The sequence below is a fragment of the Oncorhynchus mykiss genome, chromosome 6 (genome assembly GCF_057628025.1).
Source record: "Oncorhynchus mykiss isolate SJ-2025 chromosome 6, ASM5762802v1, whole genome shotgun sequence".
In the NCBI taxonomy this organism is placed as follows: domain Eukaryota; kingdom Metazoa; phylum Chordata; class Actinopteri; order Salmoniformes; family Salmonidae; genus Oncorhynchus; species Oncorhynchus mykiss.
Window position 1 is genome coordinate 21,381,123 of NC_143027.1, and position 21,137 is coordinate 21,402,259.

At 44.4% G+C, this 21,137-nt stretch overlaps 1 protein-coding gene across 2 annotated transcripts in view; it reads left to right on the forward strand.

Moving 5' to 3' along the window:
- The window catches only part of LOC110525469 (neurogenic locus notch homolog protein 1), a 56,139-nt gene extending 35,209 nt beyond the window's left edge, over positions 1 to 20,930 (forward strand). The window contains exons 13-34 of one of the 2 annotated variants that reach the window (XM_036979601.2): positions 1,838 to 2,030; positions 2,235 to 2,380; positions 2,532 to 2,645; positions 3,466 to 3,585; positions 5,105 to 5,257; positions 5,518 to 5,746; positions 6,025 to 6,226; positions 6,578 to 6,731; positions 6,928 to 7,112; positions 7,615 to 7,747; positions 8,255 to 8,512; positions 10,842 to 10,954; positions 11,127 to 11,698; positions 11,933 to 12,364; positions 12,681 to 12,829; positions 14,016 to 14,229; positions 14,591 to 14,681; positions 15,102 to 15,267; positions 16,571 to 16,869; positions 17,319 to 17,466; positions 17,759 to 17,856; positions 18,048 to 20,930. In XM_036979601.2, coding sequence (XP_036835496.2) covers positions 1,838 to 2,030; positions 2,235 to 2,380; positions 2,532 to 2,645; positions 3,466 to 3,585; positions 5,105 to 5,257; positions 5,518 to 5,746; positions 6,025 to 6,226; positions 6,578 to 6,731; positions 6,928 to 7,112; positions 7,615 to 7,747; positions 8,255 to 8,512; positions 10,842 to 10,954; positions 11,127 to 11,698; positions 11,933 to 12,364; positions 12,681 to 12,829; positions 14,016 to 14,229; positions 14,591 to 14,681; positions 15,102 to 15,267; positions 16,571 to 16,869; positions 17,319 to 17,466; positions 17,759 to 17,856; positions 18,048 to 19,433 — 5,555 coding nt within the window. In that variant the 3' untranslated portion in view covers positions 19,434 to 20,930. The remainder of the gene's footprint in view (positions 1 to 1,837; positions 2,031 to 2,234; positions 2,381 to 2,531; positions 2,646 to 3,465; positions 3,586 to 5,104; positions 5,258 to 5,517; positions 5,747 to 6,024; positions 6,227 to 6,577; positions 6,732 to 6,927; positions 7,113 to 7,614; positions 7,748 to 8,254; positions 8,513 to 10,841; positions 10,955 to 11,126; positions 11,699 to 11,932; positions 12,365 to 12,680; positions 12,830 to 14,015; positions 14,230 to 14,590; positions 14,682 to 15,101; positions 15,268 to 16,570; positions 16,870 to 17,318; positions 17,467 to 17,758; positions 17,857 to 18,047) is intronic. The other variant, XM_036979602.2, reaches the window with a different exon arrangement.
- The last annotated feature ends 207 nt before the right edge of the window (positions 20,931 to 21,137 follow it).

A 21,137-nucleotide genomic window follows, 5' to 3' on the forward strand; every position in this document is an offset into this window, starting at 1 on the left:
TGGTGTTGTCATCATGTTTGACAGTCTCCTGGAGGGGAAGGAGTCTCTCCAAGAAATGCCGATATCACAGTCTGCCGATATGGACAGCCCCATCAAAGAGGATCCTCCTGGATGATGTATTTTGGGAGAGAGTGGTAAGCAACCTGAAACTTAAAGCAGTAGCCATTGCATGTATTGAGGGGGACAATGCCATCCTGTCTGTGTTCAGACTCTGCTTGCAGATGTAAGAGAAGAAATCCATACTGCCCTGCCCACTTCACTGTTGCTCCAAGAAGAGGAAACTACAGTCCTGAAATACATCAAAAAGCTTGAAGACTTCAGCCTGAAGCCCATACACACTGCAGCGTACATGTTGGACACCAAGTATGCTGGCAAGAGCATCCTGTCTGGTGCAGAGATCAACAAGGCCTATGGTGTCATCACTACCCTGTCTCGCCACCTTGGCCTGGATGAGGGAAAGGTTCTTGGCTGTCTGGCGAAGTACACTTCCAAGCAAGGGCTTTAGGATGGAGCTGCAATATGGCAGTCGTGCCGACATATCTCATCAGCCACCTGGTGGAATGGACTTTGGATCTGTGGCTCTTTCCCCTGTTGCCTCCATCATCCTCCAAATCCCACCAACATCAGCCGCCTCAGAGCGCAACTGGTCCTTGTTTGGGAACACACACACCAAAGCACACAACAGGCTGACCAATACAAGGGTTGAAAAGTTGGTCCCCATCCGGGCAAATTTGAGGCTTTTTGAGACTGACAAAGAGCCATACTCAACAAGGTTTGAAAGTGACAGTGAAGATGAGGCCTCAGAGTCTGATGTTCAAGAGGTGGACATTGAGGAGGTCCAGGGAGAAGACATGGAAGCCTGAGAGGAAGACAACCAAAGCTTTAGTTTCTAGACTATCATTTTACAGATGTATGTTGAAAACATTTTTATGTGATGTGATGTGATGGATCATTGGGGATCATTCAATATTCCCTTTCTTTTGATGTACAGTGAAATCATCCCATGTGAAGAGTCAACTCATTTAATTAAAGTTCAATTCATAACTAAATCGTTTTTTTAAATTTATATTGGAAGGATTTAATCATTTGCAATTACTTATGATAAGGTTAAATGTTTATGTTTCTGTCTCCATATGATATGGTAAATATATCCAATCAAAAAACATCTACATTTAAATGGTATTAATATTCATTTGAATGTATTTCCGTTAATTCCCATATATTCCCCTTAATTCCCACGGAAAGTTTCCACCTCTGAATATTCCCCAAAATGTGCAACCCTATTCCTGAGTTAATTAAGCAGTTAACATCCCATCATGCTTAGGGTCATGTATGAAAATCCTGGGCAGGCTACCATGGCTATTACCCCACACGATGACAATTCCCCTGTCCACAGGGCACGAGGGGTCACTGAATGATTTAACGAGTATGAAAACGATGTAAACCATATGCCATGGCTGTCTCAGTCACCAGATCTTAACCCAATTGAACACTTATGGGAGATTCTGGAGCCACCTAAGACAGCGTTTCCATCACCATCAACAAAACACCAAATGTTGGAATTTATGGTGGAAGAATGGTGTCGCATCCCCCCTATAGAGTTCCAGACTTGTAGAATCTATGCCAAGGTGCATTGAAGCTGTTCTGGCTCGTGGTGACCCGATGACCCATTAAGACATTTTGTTGTTTTTTTCTTTACCTTGGCAGTTACCTGTATCATTTTCTAACACCAATTGAATCAGTTTGTAAACTGTAAATGTTCCTTGTGCTATAAAGTTGAGACACTACTGTACGAGAGGTCAGAGAAGTAAACATCTTAATGGGTTCTGGTTCACAGGGACCATGTGCAACATCAACCTTGACGAATGTGCCCTACACCCGTGTCACAACGGTGGCACCTGCATTGATGGCATCAACAGCTTCACCTGTCTGTGTCCAGAGGGCTACCATGACACCACCTGCTTCTCCCAGATCAATGAGTGCCTTAGCAACCCGTGTATCCATGGCCACTGTCAGGACAAAGTCAATGGGTGAGTCTGTCTTTCTCATCTGTTTCAATGCCAAGGAAATCACTAAGTTGTGTCTCGTTTAAATGTAGAAATCTTCCTTACATGTATGGTATGAATATATCTACAGTAAATCCCTAAGTATTCATAAAAGCTGTGGACTTGAGGACTCAAAGTGGAATTTAGTGTCTGTTACTCTGATATTGAGCTTTCCCATCTTTTCCTTAGTTACAACTGTCTGTGTGACAATGGCTGGAGTGGCAAGAACTGTGACATCAACAACAACGAGTGTGAGTCCAACCCCTGCATGAACGGAGGCACCTGCAAGGATATGACGAGCGGATATGTCTGCTCCTGCAGAATCGGCTTCACTGGTGAGTAAGTGTGTGTGTGTGTGTGTACGTGTGTATGGTCCTCGAGATTGCACTCCCACCATCAATACATTTTGTATTGTTTTGATCTATTTGACCCTAACTCTTAACTCAAACTCATGTGCTTGATAACTTCTTGACCTTTTGATTCCAGGTCCAAGCTGTCAGACCAACATTAACGAATGTGCCTCCAATCCCTGCCTGAACCAAGGGACCTGCATCGATGATGTCTCTGCGTACAAGTGCAACTGCCTACTGCCATATACTGGTATGAGCATATTTGGCTATTGTGAAATATATATGTCTGATTGTCTATCTAAGCGTAATGTTTTGGTATTTCCTTGTTCTAGCTTCTCTAAGGCATTAGACATACAGGAAAAACATGCTCCGGAAGACCAAGCTGTCAATGAATGTCCAGCAGCAAGACTTCCTCTTGGCTAAAACTCCAGCATCTGTTGTGTTGACGTTGTGTCCCTGATAACAGTACAGGGAAATATTTTTAAGAAGTCCTCACATCCATTCCTCCCTCGTATTATTTGATAAAACAGATAATGATGGACTGACTGCCTTTGGGCAACCTTTTTATCTATGCCCTGAGTTTTCTTTTTGGAAAATTCCACCCTGCGTTGAGAGCTGGAATAATAGTGACTCTGGTTGTGTGACGGAGGGGTGGGAACTGAACGGCCCAGCTGCTTGTCACATTTCCTGTTTGCAGACTTCCTGTCTCACAGAACAGCAAATGCCTTGACAATAGCAGGAAACTCCAGCCTGCTTCCTGTCCGTGCTGGGTGTCGTGGAAACAGACAGATAGGGAAATGTCTCCGTGGGCCCAAACAGCTCTGCTCTCTAACACTCACAGACCTTTTCACTGTGGGCAAGAAGCCTCCTGAATGAAGTGTGTATTTAAATGTCCAATAAAAGCATTATCTATGTAGGGCGATCTATCCAGTATCCAGACACCCACTACTTCCAGTTATGATACTCTGGTTCTGAAAACAATAATATTAGACACGATAATAATATGAGAACAATAATATTGAACATGTCCATTATCTAAAAATGTGTGTGTGTGTGTGTGTGTGTGATAGGTGAGAACTGTGAGACCCTGCTGGCACCCTGCAGCCCCAAGCCCTGCAAGAACGGAGGTGAGTGTCAGGAGTCTGAAGACTACGAGAGCTTCTCCTGTGTGTGTCCAGAGGGCTGGCAAGGTGAGCGAGCAATATATTTACAGTAGATTATATGTAATTCCTATGCATGTACAGTGCCTTCAGAAAGTTTTCCCAGCCCTTTACCCTTTCCACATTTTGTTGTGTTACATCCTGAATAAAACATGTATTCAATTGAGATTTTGTGTCACTGATCTACACACAATACCCCATAATGTTAAAGTGGAATTTTGTTTGTAGAAAATCTTGGTAATTACAACAACAAAAAAACAATTGCTGAAATGTCTTGAGTCAATAAGTTCAATACTAGTGGTTAACAGGATTTTTGAATGACTACCCCATCTCTGTACCTCACACAACATACAATCTGTAAGGTCCTTCAATCGAGTAGTGAATTTTGAGCACAGATTCTACCACAAAGACCAGAGAGGTTTTTCAGAAGGAAACTGCTCAGGGATGGTGACTTTAAAACACCAATGGTGACTTTAAATCACTTACAGAGTTTAATGGCTGTGATGAGAGAAACCTGTGGATGGATCAACAACATTGTAGTTACTCCACATCACTAACCTAAATGACAGAGTGAAAAGAAGGAAGCCTGTACAGGATAAAAAATATTCCAAAACATGCATCCTGTTTGCAATAAGGCACTAAAGTAAAACTGCAAAAAATATGGCAAAGAAATGAATGTTATGTCCTGAACACAATGCTTTATGTTTGGGTGCAAATCCAACACAACACATCACTGAGTAACATTCTTCATATGTTCAAACATGGTGGTGGCTGCATCATGTTATGGGAATACTTTTCATCGGCAAGGACTAGGGAGTTTTTTAGGATAAAAAAACCCACAATACCGCACAATAAGCACAGGCAAAATCCTAGAGGCAAACCTGGTTCAGTCTGCTTTGTAACATATACTGGGAGACAATTTCACATTTCAGGAGGACAATAACCTCAAACACAAGGCCAATTATATACTGGAGTTGCTTACCAAGACGACATTGAATGTTCCTGAGTGGCCTAGTCACAGTTTTGACTTAAATCTGCTTGAAGATCTATTTCAAGACATGAAATGGGTGTCTAGCAATGATCAACAATCAACTTAACAGAGCTTGACGAATTTAAAAAATAATAATGGGCAGATACTGTACAATCCCAAAAAGATGCAGAGCTGTAATCGCCGCCAAAGGTGCTTCTATAAAGTGTTGACTAAGGGGTGTGAATACTTATGTAGATTAGATATTTCAGTATTTCATTTTTTATAAATTTGCAACACTTTTTAAAAACATGTTTTCACTTTGTCATTACGGGGTATTGTGCGTAGATGGGTGAAAGAAAATCGATTTAATCCATTTTGAATTCCGTCTGTAACACAACAAAATGCAACAAGTCAAGGGGTATGAATACATTCTGAAGGCAGTATATGTACGTTATCTGTATTAGGTTATCTGTATGTTATCATACCAAATATGTCTATATAAAATTATGAAAATGGGCAAATGATCTCAGTGCTGTGTAGTAAACCTCTCCACTCTCTCCTTTCCTCTACCCTCTCTAGGACAGACCTGTGAAGTGGACATTAACGAGTGTGTAAAGAACCCCTGTCTCAATGGGGCCACCTGTGAGAACACCAAAGGCAACTACCGCTGTGGCTGCAAGGCCGGTTATGCTGGCCGCAACTGTGAGACCAACATTGACGACTGTAAGCCCAGTAAGTCTCCTATCATCTTCATGACTTCATCATAAAAACAGGTTAAAATGAGATAGTGGTCGTGTCTCAATACTCTAAAGTTGCCCCCTGTCTCTTTTATTTCATGACTGATAGGTGAAAGGCCACCACATCTCTATAAATCCTGTCATGTTCTTTCATGTCAGTAAAACATAAGGAAAGGAAGCTAGTCAAGACTATTGAGTTGCAGCCAGTCTGCTAAGTTATAAGCTAACCTATCTCCCCGCTCTCTTCCCCCATAGACCCCTGCAGCAATGGAGGTTTCTGTCGGGACGAGGTGGACAACTTTGTGTGCACCTGCCTGCTTGGTTTCCGTGGCACTAAGTGTGAGGAGGACATCAACGAGTGTGACAGTAACCCATGTAAGAATGGAGCCAACTGTACAGACTGTGTCAACAGCTACACCTGCACCTGTCCACCTGGCTTCAGTGGGATACACTGTGAGAACAACACACCCGACTGCACTGAGAGGTAAAGGGAGCTTGAATTCCTATTTAGTTTGGATTTCTCTATCCTCACATGGCCTGTTGTGTCTCTGTCACAAACGATGAATGCATCTCCAAACTACTTTCTCTTGTCCACTTCTGCCCCCTGTGGCAGAAAATTGAATGACTCAAATATCCCATTATAGCCCAGGATATTCACTCTCAATTCATTTCACTAATTGGACTTACCATGTTTTAAATTGAATTTAATTTGGTTTTTGAATGACACGTCTGGTATTGCTTTGTGGATGTTTTGTTTAACAGCTCTTGTTTCAACGGTGGGACGTGTGTGGACGGCATCAACACCTACACCTGCCTGTGCCCACCTGGCTTCACTGGCAGCTACTGCCAACACGACATCAACGAGTGTGACTCCAGACCCTGCCTGAACGGAGGCACCTGCCAGGACAGCTATGGCACCTACAAGTGCATCTGTCCCCAGGGCTACACTGGACTCAACTGCCAGGTACAGTATAGGCCCAGTCACGCGGACTTTACAGTAGACTAACTGTAGGCTATATACCAGGTTGTTATTGTCAAGTAAAATGTGTTTTTATGGATCATGTACTTGGCTAAATAAAGGTGGAATAAATAACTGTAGCTATAAGCTACAGCCCACTGGGCACACACTGGTTGAATCAAAGTTGATTCCATGTCATTTCAATGAAATTACGATGAACCAACGTGAAATAGATGTTGAATTTATGTCTGTGCCCAGTGGGTAATGTTTGTATCTGTGAAACAACAGTGTACATGCTTACTTACAGAAACATGTCCCCCTGTCAGCTAACTGTCTATGGTGTGTGTGTCTCCTCAGAATCTGGTACGCTGGTGTGACTCGTCCCCATGTCAGAACGGGGGCACCTGTTGGCAGACTGGCACTACTTACAGCTGTGAGTGCCAGACTGGCTGGACAGGGCTCTACTGTGATGTGCCAAGCGTCTCCTGCGAGGTGGCAGCCAAACAGAGAGGTAACACTGGGGGTGTGAAGGAGGATGTTTGTGTGTCTGTCCTTCTGCATGTATGAGGTGTGTGTGTGTTTGAGGCGTGTGTGTGTGTTTGTGTTAGCCTCAATCATCACTATGCAATTAATTTCACACCACTAACAAAACACAGACTACATACTGATCTCCCCTCTCTTCCCCTCCCCATCTCTCTGCCCTCCAGGTGTGGAGGTAATTGCTCTGTGTCGTAACTCAGGCCAGTGTCTGGATGCGGGGAACACCCACTACTGCCACTGCCAGGCAGGTTACACAGGCAGCTACTGTGAGGAGCAGGTGGATGAGTGCATCCCCAACCCCTGTCAGAGCGGAGCCACCTGCACTGACTTTCTAGGAGGGTACTCCTGCAAGGTAGGCTGCTCACTAGGAACACAGCACTGTCACTAATGCACATTACATCCAATTGGTACGAATTGTCCTAATTAAGTTACATCAAATTTAATTTAATCCAATTTTCACAGGTGCTGGGTGAAATGCATAACAAATGTAGCCTAATATAGAAATGATACCTAGACCGAACAGTGATTCATGTGGCCAAAAAAGTGTGTGTTTCCTGGTCTTGGTCTTGTAGAAACATTGTCAGTCATGCTCACTTTCCATTGAATGATTTAAATCAGAAAATAAATGAGTGTGTGGGTGTTCTTTCTAAAAAAAAAAAGTCCTATCAAACTCTGTATCCAAACTGATGACAAAAGGTTGTTTATTAACAGACTCACAAACTGTTCATTTATGTAGATCTCTGATGAAAGAGGATTTGCTGTCCTGTGCAGAAAACTGGCAAAACAACCAGGTAAACAGAAACAGACTTGTTTCATGTCACTCATTGATTTATCTTTTCCCTCTCCTCTCCTAGTGTGTGCCGGGATACGTCGGCACCAACTGCTCCAATGAGATCAATGAGTGTTTCTCCCAGCCGTGCCAGAACGGAGGCACCTGCATTGACCTGATCAATACCTACAAATGCTCCTGTCCCAGGGGAACCCAAGGTCAGGGCCCTGCCACCCACCTCCATACACTCTTCCACACCACCCCCCTCTTTCTCTATATCCCTCTTTCTGTGCTCCTCTCCAGCCTCCCACTCTCTCTCCATCTATTCCTCTCTCCCCCCGGTCTCCACTGTTCCTCTCCGCCCTCTCTCTCTCACTCGCTCTCGCTCTCAATCCACCACACTTCATTAATTAGGGCTTAACAGCGTCCAGCACATGTCCGAAACTCTCGTCCCCGTCAAATATGGGATTGATTTCTCTCCCGGACATGAAGGGAGTGTGTCTTGTTGGTCAGCTAAAGTACTGGTGAAATGAATGTCACCAAAAAGGTTTTATAGAAGCAAACAAGAGAAACATTTTGAAACGGTAAATGAAAAGATGTATTGAACAAGTACAGGTAGTAAGTACATCCATCCTTCTTGATCCCATGTGGTGGTGTCCCAGCTGAGTGCTTTAGAAGAGGCTGACTGTTCCTCTGCTCTCTCCCGCCCGTCCTCTACCTCGCAGGCGTTCACTGTGAGATCAACATAGACGACTGCAACCCCTTCACAGACCCCGTCACCAACGAGCCCAAGTGCTTCAACAAGGGGAAGTGTGTGGACAGGGTGGGAGGTTACCACTGTATCTGTCCCGCCGGTTACGTAGGGGAGCGCTGTGAGGGGGACGTCAACGAGTGCCTGTCCAACCCATGTGACACCCGCGGTACACACAACTGCGTCCAGCTCACCAACAACTACCGCTGTGATTGCCGTACCGGATACACAGGTAACATATATAACCATCAGACATGTTGGCTGGAGAGTGACTTGGGAGTGGGGTTGGGTTTAGTTTCATGTCAATTCCAATTATTTCATGGGGTTTATTTGGGAAAGCAAGAACAAACTAAGTTAATTTAGTCTGACATTCTTGACTGACTGTCTTTTTCGAGACAAATCATTGGACTTGCAGGAGAAATCCCAACAGTAAAAAAATATATATAACACCTCGTCACTGTTTTTCGATAGTATATAGCACCAGAAGATAGAGATGAGGTCGGAAGTTTACATACACCTTAGCCAAATACATTTAAACTCAGTTTTTCACAATTCCTGACATTTAATCCTAGTAAAAATTCCCTGTCTTAGGTCAGTTAGGATCAACACTTTATTTTAAGAATGTGAAATGTCAGAATAATAGTATATTTATTTATTATATAGTTATTTTATTTCACCTTTATTTAACCGGGTAGGCTAGTTGAGAACAAGTTCTCATTTACAACTGCGACCTGGCCAAGATAAAGCAAAGGAGTGCGACAAAAACAGTCAATAACACAATAGAAAAATAAAAATCTATATACAGTGTGTACAAATGTAGATTAGGGAGGTAAGGCAATCAATAGGCCATAGTGGCGAAATAATTACAATTTAGCATTAACGCTGGAGTGATAGATGCGCCGATGAAGATGTGCAAGTAGAGATACTGGGGTGCAAAAGAGCAAAATTAAAAACAATATGGGGATGAGGTAGTTGGGTGGGATATTTACCGATGGGCAGTGTACAGGTGCAGTGATCGGTAAACTGCTCTGACAGCTGATTTGTTTCAGCTTTTATTTCTTTCATCACATTCCCTGTGGGTCAGACATTTACATACACTCAACTAGTATTTGGTAGCATTGACTTTAAATTGTTTAACTTGGGTCAAACGTTTCGGGTAGCCTTCCACAATCTTCCCACAATAAGTTTGGTGAATTTTGTCTCATTCCTCCTGACAGAGCTGGTGTAACTGAGTCAGGTTTGTAAGGCCTCCTTGGTCGCACACGCTTTTTCAGTTCTGACCACACATTTTCTATAGGATTGAGGTCAGGGCTTTGTGATGGCCACTCCAATACCTTGACTTTGTTGTCCTTAAGCCATTTTGCCACAACTTTGGAAGTATGCTTGGGGCCATTGTCCATTTGGAAGACCCATTTGCGACCAAGCTTTAACTTCCTGACTGATGTCTTGAGATGTTGCTTCAATATATCCATATAATTTTCCTCCTCATGATGCCGTCTATTTTGTGAAGTGCCCCAGTCCCTCCTGCAACAAAGCACCCCCACAACATGATGCTGCCACCCCCGTGCTTTACGGTTGGGATGGTGTTCTTCGGCTTGCAAGCCTCCCCCTTTTTCCTCCAAACATAATGATGGTCATTATGGCCAAACAGTTCTATTTTTGTTTCATTAGACCAGAGGACATTTCTCCAAAAAGTATGATCTTTGTCCCCATGTGTAGTTGCAAACCGTAGTCTAGCTTTTTATGGCGGTTTTGGAGCAGTGGTTTCTTCCTTGCTGAGCTGCCTTTTAGGTTATGTTGACATAGGACTCGTTTTACTGTGGATATAGATACTTTTGTACCTGTTTCCTCCAGCATCTTCACAAGGTCCTTTGCTGTTGTTCTGGGATTGATTTGCACTTTTCACACCAAAATAGGTTCATTTCTAGGAGACAGAACTCGTCTCCTTCCTGAGCGGTAGGATGGCTGAGTGGTCCCATGGTGTTTATACTTGTGTACTATTGTTTGTACAGATGAATGTGGTACCTTCAGGCGTTTGGAAATTGCTCCCAAGTATGAACCAGACTTGTGGTCTACAATGTTTTTTCTGAGGTCTTGGATGATTTATTTTGATTTTTCCATGATGTCAAGCAAAGAAGCACTGAGTTTGAAGTTAGGCCTTGAAATTGATCCACAGCTACACCCCAATTGACTCAAATGATTGACTCAAATCAGAAGCTTCTAAAGCCATTACATAATTTTCTGGAATTTTCCAAACTGTTTGAAGGCACAGTCAACTTAGTGTATATAGAACCCACTGGAATTGTGATATTATAAGTGAAATAATCTGTCTGTAAACAATTGTTGGAAAAATTACAAAGTAGATGTCCTAACCGACTTGACAAAACTATAGTTTGAGTGGTTTAAAAATGAGTTTTAATGACTCCAACCTAATTGTATGTAATCTTCCGACTTCAACTGGAATTATTTACTCTATATGGAATTAAATGTTAACCTGTGATTGGCTTATTGATACGGGGATTCAGTCCTTGATGTAACTATATCTCTCTGTGACCCTACAGGCCAGCGTTGTGACACAGTGTTTGACGGCTGTAAGAGCAAACCCTGTCGTAACGGCGGGACATGTGCCGTAGCCAGCAACACTCCTCACGGCTTCATCTGCAAGTGTCCACCTGTAAGTTCACACACAACTAAGACTGCTGGCATATTATACTGCATACAAGACGCATACTGTATATAAAGACATTGAGCAGATGTATTACACTGTGTTGTCATTCATTAAATGTACTGTAATAGTAGTACTAGTAGTATTAGATTGACACATTTGCTCTCCTTCCCCTCTACAGGGCTACACTGGCTCTACCTGTGAGTACGATGCCCACTCCTGTGGGAGTCTCCACTGTCGTAATGGTGGCACCTGCATCTCCGGACACAAGAGCCCCAAGTGTCTCTGTCCCTCCTCGTTCACAGGGCCAGAGTGTGAATACCCTACAGACAGCCCCTGTAACACCAACCCCTGCTACAACGGGGGAACCTGTGAGTACAGCTCAGAAGCTCCATACTACCACTGCGTATGCCCCACCAACTTCAACGGCCTGCTATGTCACATCCTGGACTACAGCTTCCTGGGTGGGTTCGGCCGTGACATCACGCCCCCGCCAGAGGTGGAGGTGAGCTGTGAGATCCCCCAGTGTGAGGAAAGAAAGGGGAACAAGTTCTGTGATACCTTATGTAACAACCACGCATGTGGCTGGGACGGGGGCGACTGCTCGCTCAACTTCAACGACCCGTGGAAGAACTGCACGTCGTCCCTGCAGTGCTGGCGCTACTTCAACGACGGGAAGTGTGACGAGCAGTGCAACAACGCCGGCTGTCTCTACGATGGCTTTGACTGTCAGAACCTGGAGGGCCAGTGCAAGTGAGTGTCATCAGGGTCTAAACACTGAATAGTAGCTAAGGGGAGGCCAGTCCACATGGAGAGCTACTGGCTATGCAGGGTTCAGCTCCAGACCTTCTATCTCACCTGATTCAGCTAATGCTGTAGAGAATAGAGGATGAATAAAGGCTGAGCAGAGATACAAGCTTTTCTTTCATCATTATACATTCCATTAAAAGTCATACTGAATGATACTCTAATCTCTTGTCTCTCCAGCCCTCTGTACGACCAGTACTGTAAAGACCACTATGCGGACGGCCACTGTGATCAGGGCTGCAACAACGCTGAGTGTGAGTGGGATGGTCTGGACTGTGCCAACAACATGCCAGAGAAGCTGGCGGTGGGCCGCCTGGTCATCGTGGTCCACATCATGCCCGACCAGCTCCGGAACAACTCGCTTGGCTTCCTGCGCGAGCTGAGCCGCGTACTCCACACTAACGTGGTGTTCCGGCAGGACTCCAAGGGAGAGATGATGATCTACCCGTACTACGGCAGTGAGCAGGAGCTGAACAAACACAACATAAAGCGCTCAGTGGGTTGGACAGAGATCCCTGGCACCATGCTCAGCTCCATGAGGAATAGCCTGTATACTATAGCCAGTGAAAACAGCCGCAGACGCAGGGAGCTGGACCCCATGCTGATCAAAGGGTAAGGATTAGAGAAATGTTCTGGAAACGATCCTCTGAATCTGGATTTCAGCTGAATTTTCATGCAAACCTCACATTGTCATGAATCTAAAATGTGAAAGTCAAGCAAGGACTAAGCTATTTGTTGTGGAAAGAAAACTGGCCTTCCATATCATTAATTTTCCATCACAATAGATGATTATATAACAAATATATCAGTGTCTGGCTTTCTAAGAACTTCTGCTTGTTCTGTGAACTGAAACTATTGTGCTCAAACAGCCTTATCTCTGGGCTTTAGATCAGGTCTAATGTGTATAATATGACTCTGTCCTCCACAGCTCCATAGTGTACCTGGAGATTGACAACCGCCAGTGCTTTCAGCAGTCCACAGAGTGCTTCCAGAGTGCCACTGATGTAGCAGCCTTCCTGGGGGCCCTGGCCTCCAGTGGAAACCTCAATATTCCCTACATCATAGAGGCTGTTCACAGTGAGTTTCTATCTTCTTCCATGCTAACAGTCACTAACAGGGTACTGCTGCAACACCCAAGGTTTGCACCCCTAATGCCCCTTTAATCATACCTCAGCCCTACACACACACACGCACACACACACACACACACACACACACACACACACACACACACACACACACACACACACACACACACACACACACACACACACACACACACACACACACACACAGAAGGTATTCATCCCCTAGGTCTTAACCCTCCAACACCACAAAAGGGTGATATGGTGTTCTTTGAGTGTGTATTTCATTCAACAATGGAACAAATGTACTAGTGAATCACATGGACTAAACAATCAATGCAACAGTCTGTGTGTAAATCCAATGGCTTCAGGCTCCAAAATGGTTAATTGCCGTAAATCAACTCATCCAGCCCCCTACCCAATCCACATACCATTCTAACACACACACACACACACACACACACACGCACACACACACACACACACACACACACACACACACACACACACACACACACACACACACACACACACACACACACACACACACACACACACACACACACACACACTTCATCCCACAGTGTAAGGCTGCTGCAACCTTCAGCTTGCTGAATGTAATACCAGGACTTTATGCATCTCTAAGGGTTTGGGTTGGGAGAGTTTATCATTTCAAAATCGTTAGTAAAAAAAAAGAGAAGAAAAATTGATCGGGAGTGTGCTAGAAGTTGGGAGTCTTTGTTATCTTGAAAATCCTAATAAATCCTTAGTCTTTACAGCTTAAAGCGCGTGCAGTAATTTGAAGTTCATTAATCCCTCCCTTTTTTTCCCCTTAAAGAAGAAATGGTAGAGTTGTCTCCTGGTACCCTGGGCTGAGAGGGGAGAGGAGGTGGTGGTGGTTTTAGATTTTTTTTTTTTTATCTCTAGCTCTATTTGATGAAAAGTGGTTAGCAATTCTGATTATTACAGAATAGGAACAACCTTGTTTTACAAACGGCGCTCATCATTCCTGTTGTAGCTCTGGCCGTGGAATACTGGGCTCCAGGAGGGGTTTTTCTAGACTAGAAGAGCTGGACTATCAGTCCTCCTCAGACCAACCCAGCGCCTGCCTGCCTGGCTGGCTGGGTTCTCAGGCTGCGCCGCTGTCCCCCTTACTATGTTGTCCTTTCCCCCTCCAGGTGAGGTTGACCCCCAGCCTCCATCTGAGCTTTACCCCATCTACGCAGTCCTGGCTGGGCTGGCCCTCCTGGCTTTCGTGGGTGTGGGGATGGTCGCCTCACGGAAGCGTCGTCGCGAGCACGGCCAGTTGTGGTTCCCGGAGGGCTTCAAGATCAGTGAGCCCAACAAGAAGAAGAGGAGGGAGCCGGTGGGGGAGGATTCAGTGGGATTGAAGTAAGTGTCCCAGGTTTCCATGCGCCACCACATTGTTTTGCCAGTTTGTTTGTCGTGGGTTTGGTCATAGCAGGGTGTGGAACGGTGAAGAGAGTTTATGGGATTGAGTGATGTAGCTGGCGATGAGAAAGAGGGGGGACAGGGTGTGTTTGGATCATTAATGATAATAATACATCAGGTATAGGTAACGGGTGCATTAATTGACTTATCGGAGCGATTGGGGTTGGGGGGGGGGGGGTCAATCAATGCTTTTATTTCGGTGTTGGTGCACTACCACTGAGGAAGAGTGCTCAGCTGGGATAGTTAGCTAGCTCACTTTTGCTGTATCAGGATTTTCAATGGGATTTCTCCCTGATCACAGGCCACTGAAAAACCTCTCGGACATATCACTGATGGACGACAACCAGAATGAATGGGGAGAAGAGGAGCCTTCGGACGCCAAGCGCTTTAGGGTAAGGAGTCTAACTACATCACATACTGGCATTTGGAGAGAAAGGCGGGAATAAGAGTAGAACATGGATTTATAAAGAAATACCTATAGAGAAATAATAAGAAAAGATCTTCAGTCAGGGATTTTCTCTTTATCATCATTGATAATAGTCTTCAAATATCACTAGATTCAAGTTTTTGTTTAAATATTTGTGCATTTACATAGGCTATTTAATTAGCTTGAATTTAATAATCACCCATGTTTAGATATAGAAAACATAGTCTCCTTTGTGTTGGTTTTTGGTTTTATTGTCCTGAATGTCAGCATTTTAGTAAGTAAAAGTTGGTTAGTTAAACGTTAGGTTGCAAATAGCTTTGAGCTGAAATGCTTTGGTTGCGGTTTGAGCTAATTGACTGTCCATCTGCCCCTGATCTGGTTCCAGCAGTTTGAGGAGCAGGCGATACTGGACCTGGACGGCCAGACAGACCACCGCCAGTGGACCCAGCAGCACCTGGACGCGGCTGATCTCCGTATCCCCTCCATCGCCCCCACACCCCCTCAGGGCGAGATCGAGAACGACTGCATGGACGTCAACGTACGGGGACCAGGTGTGTAGACAACCGCTCGGTTCATTGTTAGGGAAATTAGGACTGATTCTAACGGTGAACTTCATACCCCTCCTATTTCCCTTCTGACATGTATTATTAAATGTCATGAAATGACATGACACTATTTGTGGTGAATACAGAATGTTTGACCATTTAACTTGTAGAATATTGTACCATTTAATCAGTTGCCTGGTGTGTAGGACTTGTAAAATGTTTATGTGGAATTGGTGAATTCTGCCCCAGCTGCAGTGCACAGGTCAAGTCTAAATATTTCTTGAACAGCACATTTCAGTTATCAATACTGGTGTAGATTTAGAAAGATGAGAGGTGTACGTAATTATGAGTCATTGGAAGTGGCAGGGTACATTTAGATAAAAAGATAAACAATTATTTTATAATGATTCACATATTAGCATAACTCATACTTTTAATTACTCATTCAATTAAGTAATTAACATAGTTATTCCTATTTCATTGTATTACCTAACATCTTGCTTTGTAAAGAAGTTAAACAAAACTGTCTTAACTTCATGTTTTAAGGTATTTTTCTGCCTCCTCAAATATTAGCTGTTTGGTTTACACCTTATCTGAGTGAGCAATAGCAAGGGGGAGAGACAGAGAGAGCATGTGTGTGGGAGTAGCTAAAGCCTTGTGTCCTCAGGGTAAGGGGATCCAGATCAAAGCATGCAGCTAGAAGCCCTGAGCCCAGGGGAAAACTCCCTTCCAGATTAATGCTTACATTCATCATTGGACCATTAATGGGTCTTTCTTGTCATATGCTTTATTAATAAAACCAATAACAGAACAAAAATAAAGAACACGCTTTTATTGAAAGCCAAACCCCCTGAAGAGTGTTTAAGAAATCTAAAGTAAGGCACTCTTCAACAGTAGGGCACAACACACAGACTGTTTCTCTCCTTCACCAATCAATGAGCCTGAATCAACCAAATCTGTGAGATCTGGGGGCTTGCTATTCTTTTGAAGAGGAGAAACCCATCCAAGTCGACTGTCTGAGCCTCCTCTCAGAGATGATAATGCTCAGTTTTCCATCTGCCTAGGTTTACCAAAGCTCTGTGTCTTCCTGCAGCTCCCCAATGCCTGGCTTGATCAGAATCCGTTATCGAAAAGAGAGCTGTGATGATTCACCAAGGCAAAAGCATCAAATCCTCATTCGATTTGTTTGTTGCTTTGTTTTGTCTTATGCTGACCCTGCGCTAGTGCACTGGACTGTCAATGCTGAGGTGTGGTCAACTCCCCTGGTACTAAAGTATGGTCTCTCCCTCCCTCCCTCCTCTCCCTCCAGATGGCTTCACCCCCCTGATGATCGCCTCCTGTAGCGGTGGAGGTCTGGAAACAGGTAACAGCGAGGAGGAGGAAGACGCCTCTGCCAACGTGATCAGTGATTTCATTTACCAGGGTGCTAACCTCCACAGTCAGACAGACCGCACAGGGGAGACCGCCCTTCATCTCGCTGCCCGCTACGCCCGCTCTGATGCTGCCAAGCGTCTTCTGGAGGCCAGTGCAGATGCCAACATCCAGGACAACATGGGCAAGACCCCGTTACATGCTGCCGTGGCCGCTGATGCGCAGGGTGTCTTCCAGGTATGGGGTCAGATACATTTTTGTTCTTGTGTAGCAAAGAGACCAACTGTATTGGATTGGTAATGTGCCCTTGCTTCCTTAGTGTCTCTAAAGATAATCTCATACAACAGGGATCATCAACTAGATTTCTAGAGCAGATGGTCGGGGGGCCGGAACATAATTACTAATAATTTGTGGATTGCAAATTGACAGCAAGAAGCCCAAACAGATACATTATTTGAATAAAACATAATAATTTCAAGATTTCCTTGCATTTGTATATGATCATGTTTATCTCTATTATGCGTGGGAATACTTGGGAACAAAATTAAAATCACTGATTTCCTGGTGTTTTTACAGACTTCATTTTTTTGCTCAGAAAACTTGTTGGTCCAATTAAAACCACAGTGGGCCTCAAGTTGGGTAATCCTGTCATACAAGGTTAACCAACTCATTGTATCTTTTTGTAGATTTTGATCCGGAATCGTGCCACAGACCTGGATGCCCGCATGCACGATGGCACCACCCCTCTGATCCTGGCAGCTCGCCTGGCAGTGGAGGGCATGGTGGAGGAGCTCATCAACTGCCATGCTGACGTCAACGCTATCGATGACTTTGGTAGGGCTCATATCTCAATGCTGAATCTCTATGGGCTTCATGGCCTCATCGTATTCTTTCAATCAGAGCTAGAGGTGAAGTACATTCAATCCATGAATTAAAATCAAACAAGGAATTTGTCATTGGAAATGGGCAGAAGATAAGATAAAGTCCATGTCCTTTTACAAAATGTTTTCTTACTTGGAAATAACGTGGAGGTTGAAAATTGTTATAGTCAGGTTTCTTTAGGTCATTTTAGACAGGCATGGGTTGTGTACTGAACGTGTTTTTCTGCCTGCCTCGCTCTCACCAGGCAAATCTGCTCTGCACTGGGCAGCAGCAGTGAACAACGTTGAAGCAGCTACCGTACTACTAAAGAATGGAGCCAACAAGGACATGCAGAACAACAAGGTAAGGAATCTTTGCTGCCTGATGGAACATAATATAAAACAATATTTCTGTAAGCTACATTCCTTTAACATTTAAGCTTTATTCATACAGGTTATTGTCACTGAGATACAATCTCTTTAGCAAGAGAGAGCTGTCTATCTGTGGTCCACTGTAAACACATTTCTCTCTGTGTGTCTGTGTGTCTGCCTCAGGAGGAGACCCCTCTGTTCCTTGCTGCCAGGGAAGGAAGCTACGAGACGGCCAAGGTCCTGCTGGAGCACTTTGCCAACCGCGAGATAACTGATCACATGGACCGGCTGCCCCGAGACATAGCGCAAGAGAGGATGCACCATGACATTGTCCGTCTCATGGACGAGTACAACCTGGTCCGCAGCCCGCCCATGCACAGCCACGGCCATGGAGGCTCCATGGGCACCACTCTGTCGCCCTCTCTCTGCTCCCCCAACAGCTACTTGGGCAGCATGAAGCCCTTAGTCCAGAGCAAGAAGGCCCGCAAGCACAGCGCCAAGGGCATCGGCTACAAGGACGGCAAGGACATGAAGAACAAGAAGAAAACCTCCCAGGATGGGAAGGGAGGAGGTCTGTTGGACAGCTCAGCTGTTCTGTCCCCCGTGGACTCCCTGGAGTCTCCACACGGGTATATCTCTGACGTGGCGTCCCCTTCCATGATGACGTCCCCCTTCCAGCAGTCCCCGTCCATGTCACTCAACCACCTCCAGGGGATGTCCGACCATATGGGGGTCAACCACATGGGCATGCCCAACAAGCAGGAGCTAGCGCGCATGCAGTTTGACCCGCTTCCGCCCCGTCTCACTCACCTTCCGTTGTCAGGCTCCAACGGCTCTGTGGGCATGAATGGCCAGTGTGATTGGCTCTCCAGGATGCACGCCAGCATGGGCCAGTCCGGACAGTTCAACCAAATGAGGGTTGGTCCTGTCGGGGGGCAGGGCAGTCTGCACCAGGGAGGCGGGCAGCACGGCATGATGACCTCTCTCCACACCGGGCTTCCCACCACCAGCCTGTCCCAGATGTTGAGCTACCAGGGCCTGCAGAACACCCGGTTGGCCTCGCAGCCGCACCCCATGCAGCAGGTCCAACAGCAGATGCAGATGCAGCACCAACAGAACCTACAACAACAGCTCCAACAGCAGCAACAGAGCATCCAGCTTCAGCACCAGAACTCTAGCACCGGCAGCAGTGGCCATGCCAGCAACCAGAACTTCATCAGCACCGAGCTGAGTGGCTCAGAGATCCAGCAGGGCACAGGGAACCAGGGCTCCATACCCATCCACACCATCCTGCCCCAGGAGACCCAGATCATGAGCCAGAACCTGCCCAGCACCCAGTACCTCACCCCTCCCTCCCAGCACAGCTACTCCGGCCCCATGGACAACACCCCCAACCACCAGCTACAAGTCCCCGACCACCCCTTTCTGACCCCCTCCCCCGGGTCTCCCGACCAATGGTCCAGCTCATCCCCGCATTCTAACATGTCTGACTGGTCGGAGGGCATCTCAAGTCCACCAACCAGCAGCATGCAGTCTCAGATGGGACATATCCCCGACCAGTTCAAGTAGAGAGTTTGCATTGCTTTGCCAAATGGACTGATGGATATTTTTGTATGAAAAGGCACTCTTGAGAAAACAAAACAAAAAGACAGAGCTATGGACTGATTTGACCCAAAGCTCTTTTTATATGCTTTTGTACTAACAGTAAGAATTTCCTATGTTTTATTCCTTCACTTATTATTTATTCATGTCTTATTTATTCCTTTTCTTCCGCCTGCTTACAGAAATGTGGGATCCAAGGTGTCAGGCCATAGTCGGGGCAGAGGTGAAACTTGTAGGGATACTGTAGCTTTGTTTATTTTTATATGTAGTGCTTTTGTCTGCAGTATACTGAGTTATTCAGATGTACACTGGGTATTTATTTGTTTAGAAATTTTGCCTTTTCATTTTCGCCAGATTTTTCATCAAACTCTTGTTTATATTTTTTAAATCTTAAATCCAGTGTTATTTCAATTTGTGTTTTGAGTGTTGTTAAATATTCAAGAACATTGCATTTATTTGCTGACAGAGCAAACGGTCATAAAAAATAGTTGTATTTTTCTCAGCTGTGGTCAGGGATGCTGTATGAATAAATGATCTTATTACAGTACGCAGTTTCCATGTTCACATTTCAAACAGGTCCTCTGACCAAAAGCAAGAATCTGCTAAATAAAGTACTAGAGTTATAAGTAGTTCTTGGATCAATGCAGCATAAGCCTCTTGATTGGATTGTCTGTATGTGTCTGTGTGGCGCTGCGTTTACATGTGTTGGGGGAATGGTAAGGTAATGTACAGTATAACGCCAACTTGGAGATTGACAGTTAATAGAACAGGCTTGAGTCTATGTGTCCCTTGTTAATTTTAGTCGTTCAAGAAATGGTCAAGATGTTATTCTAAATGATTATTTCCCTCCAATTGTTTGAGCCTTTGGCTGGTTTTGTTTCAATGTAAATATGAATATGCATTTCCTTTGTAAGCAGGATTTTGTTTCAGAAATCTTAAGTCTTAAGAATTCCACTTGGTTAAGAGGTTTCACAATGATCCACAGTAAAACATACTAAACATATATTTTACACTGTATCACTGAGGAAGAGATCTGAAAGGTTCATACAAACAACATACATATAAGAGATGTTTTAAGCCCTTACAGATAAATAATAACAGAAATATTGTGGAGTTCTACAATTATTATTTATTGACTGTTTCTGTGATACAGAATAATCCACAGATGATTATTTGGATGAATGTTGGATGATTTTTTTTACTAGATGTAAAAAGGAAGACTGTGGGGTGTCCTGTTTCTATAGTGTGTCCTCGCCTGATGCTTTGTGAGATGCTGTGAATGGTATAAGTTCTCAATTTGTTTCATTCAAACCCACGGCTGTAGTATCTGCGATAAAATGTTACCTTCCTGCAAAGTTTCAATTTGCATAAAATTTATTTTTCTTCCACTACCTGACTGTCAATCTGTAAAAAAAAAAAAAAACTTTATATAATAAAAGATACCAATGCGTGTCTTCATTTCAACTTGTCTTCCGTGGTCTTTGCTGTCTGAATATCAATTGACTGGAGTTAGTAGCCCCATCTTGTAAAGTATACAAAGTCTTACAGTTCTTAATTTCAAGATATCAGTTTGGTCTACAAAATCCAGTCTGTTGTAGTTGAACAATATGGACTCAGCAACCATACAAGTACAATTAAACTCAGGTGATGATATCTGATACAGAGAAACAA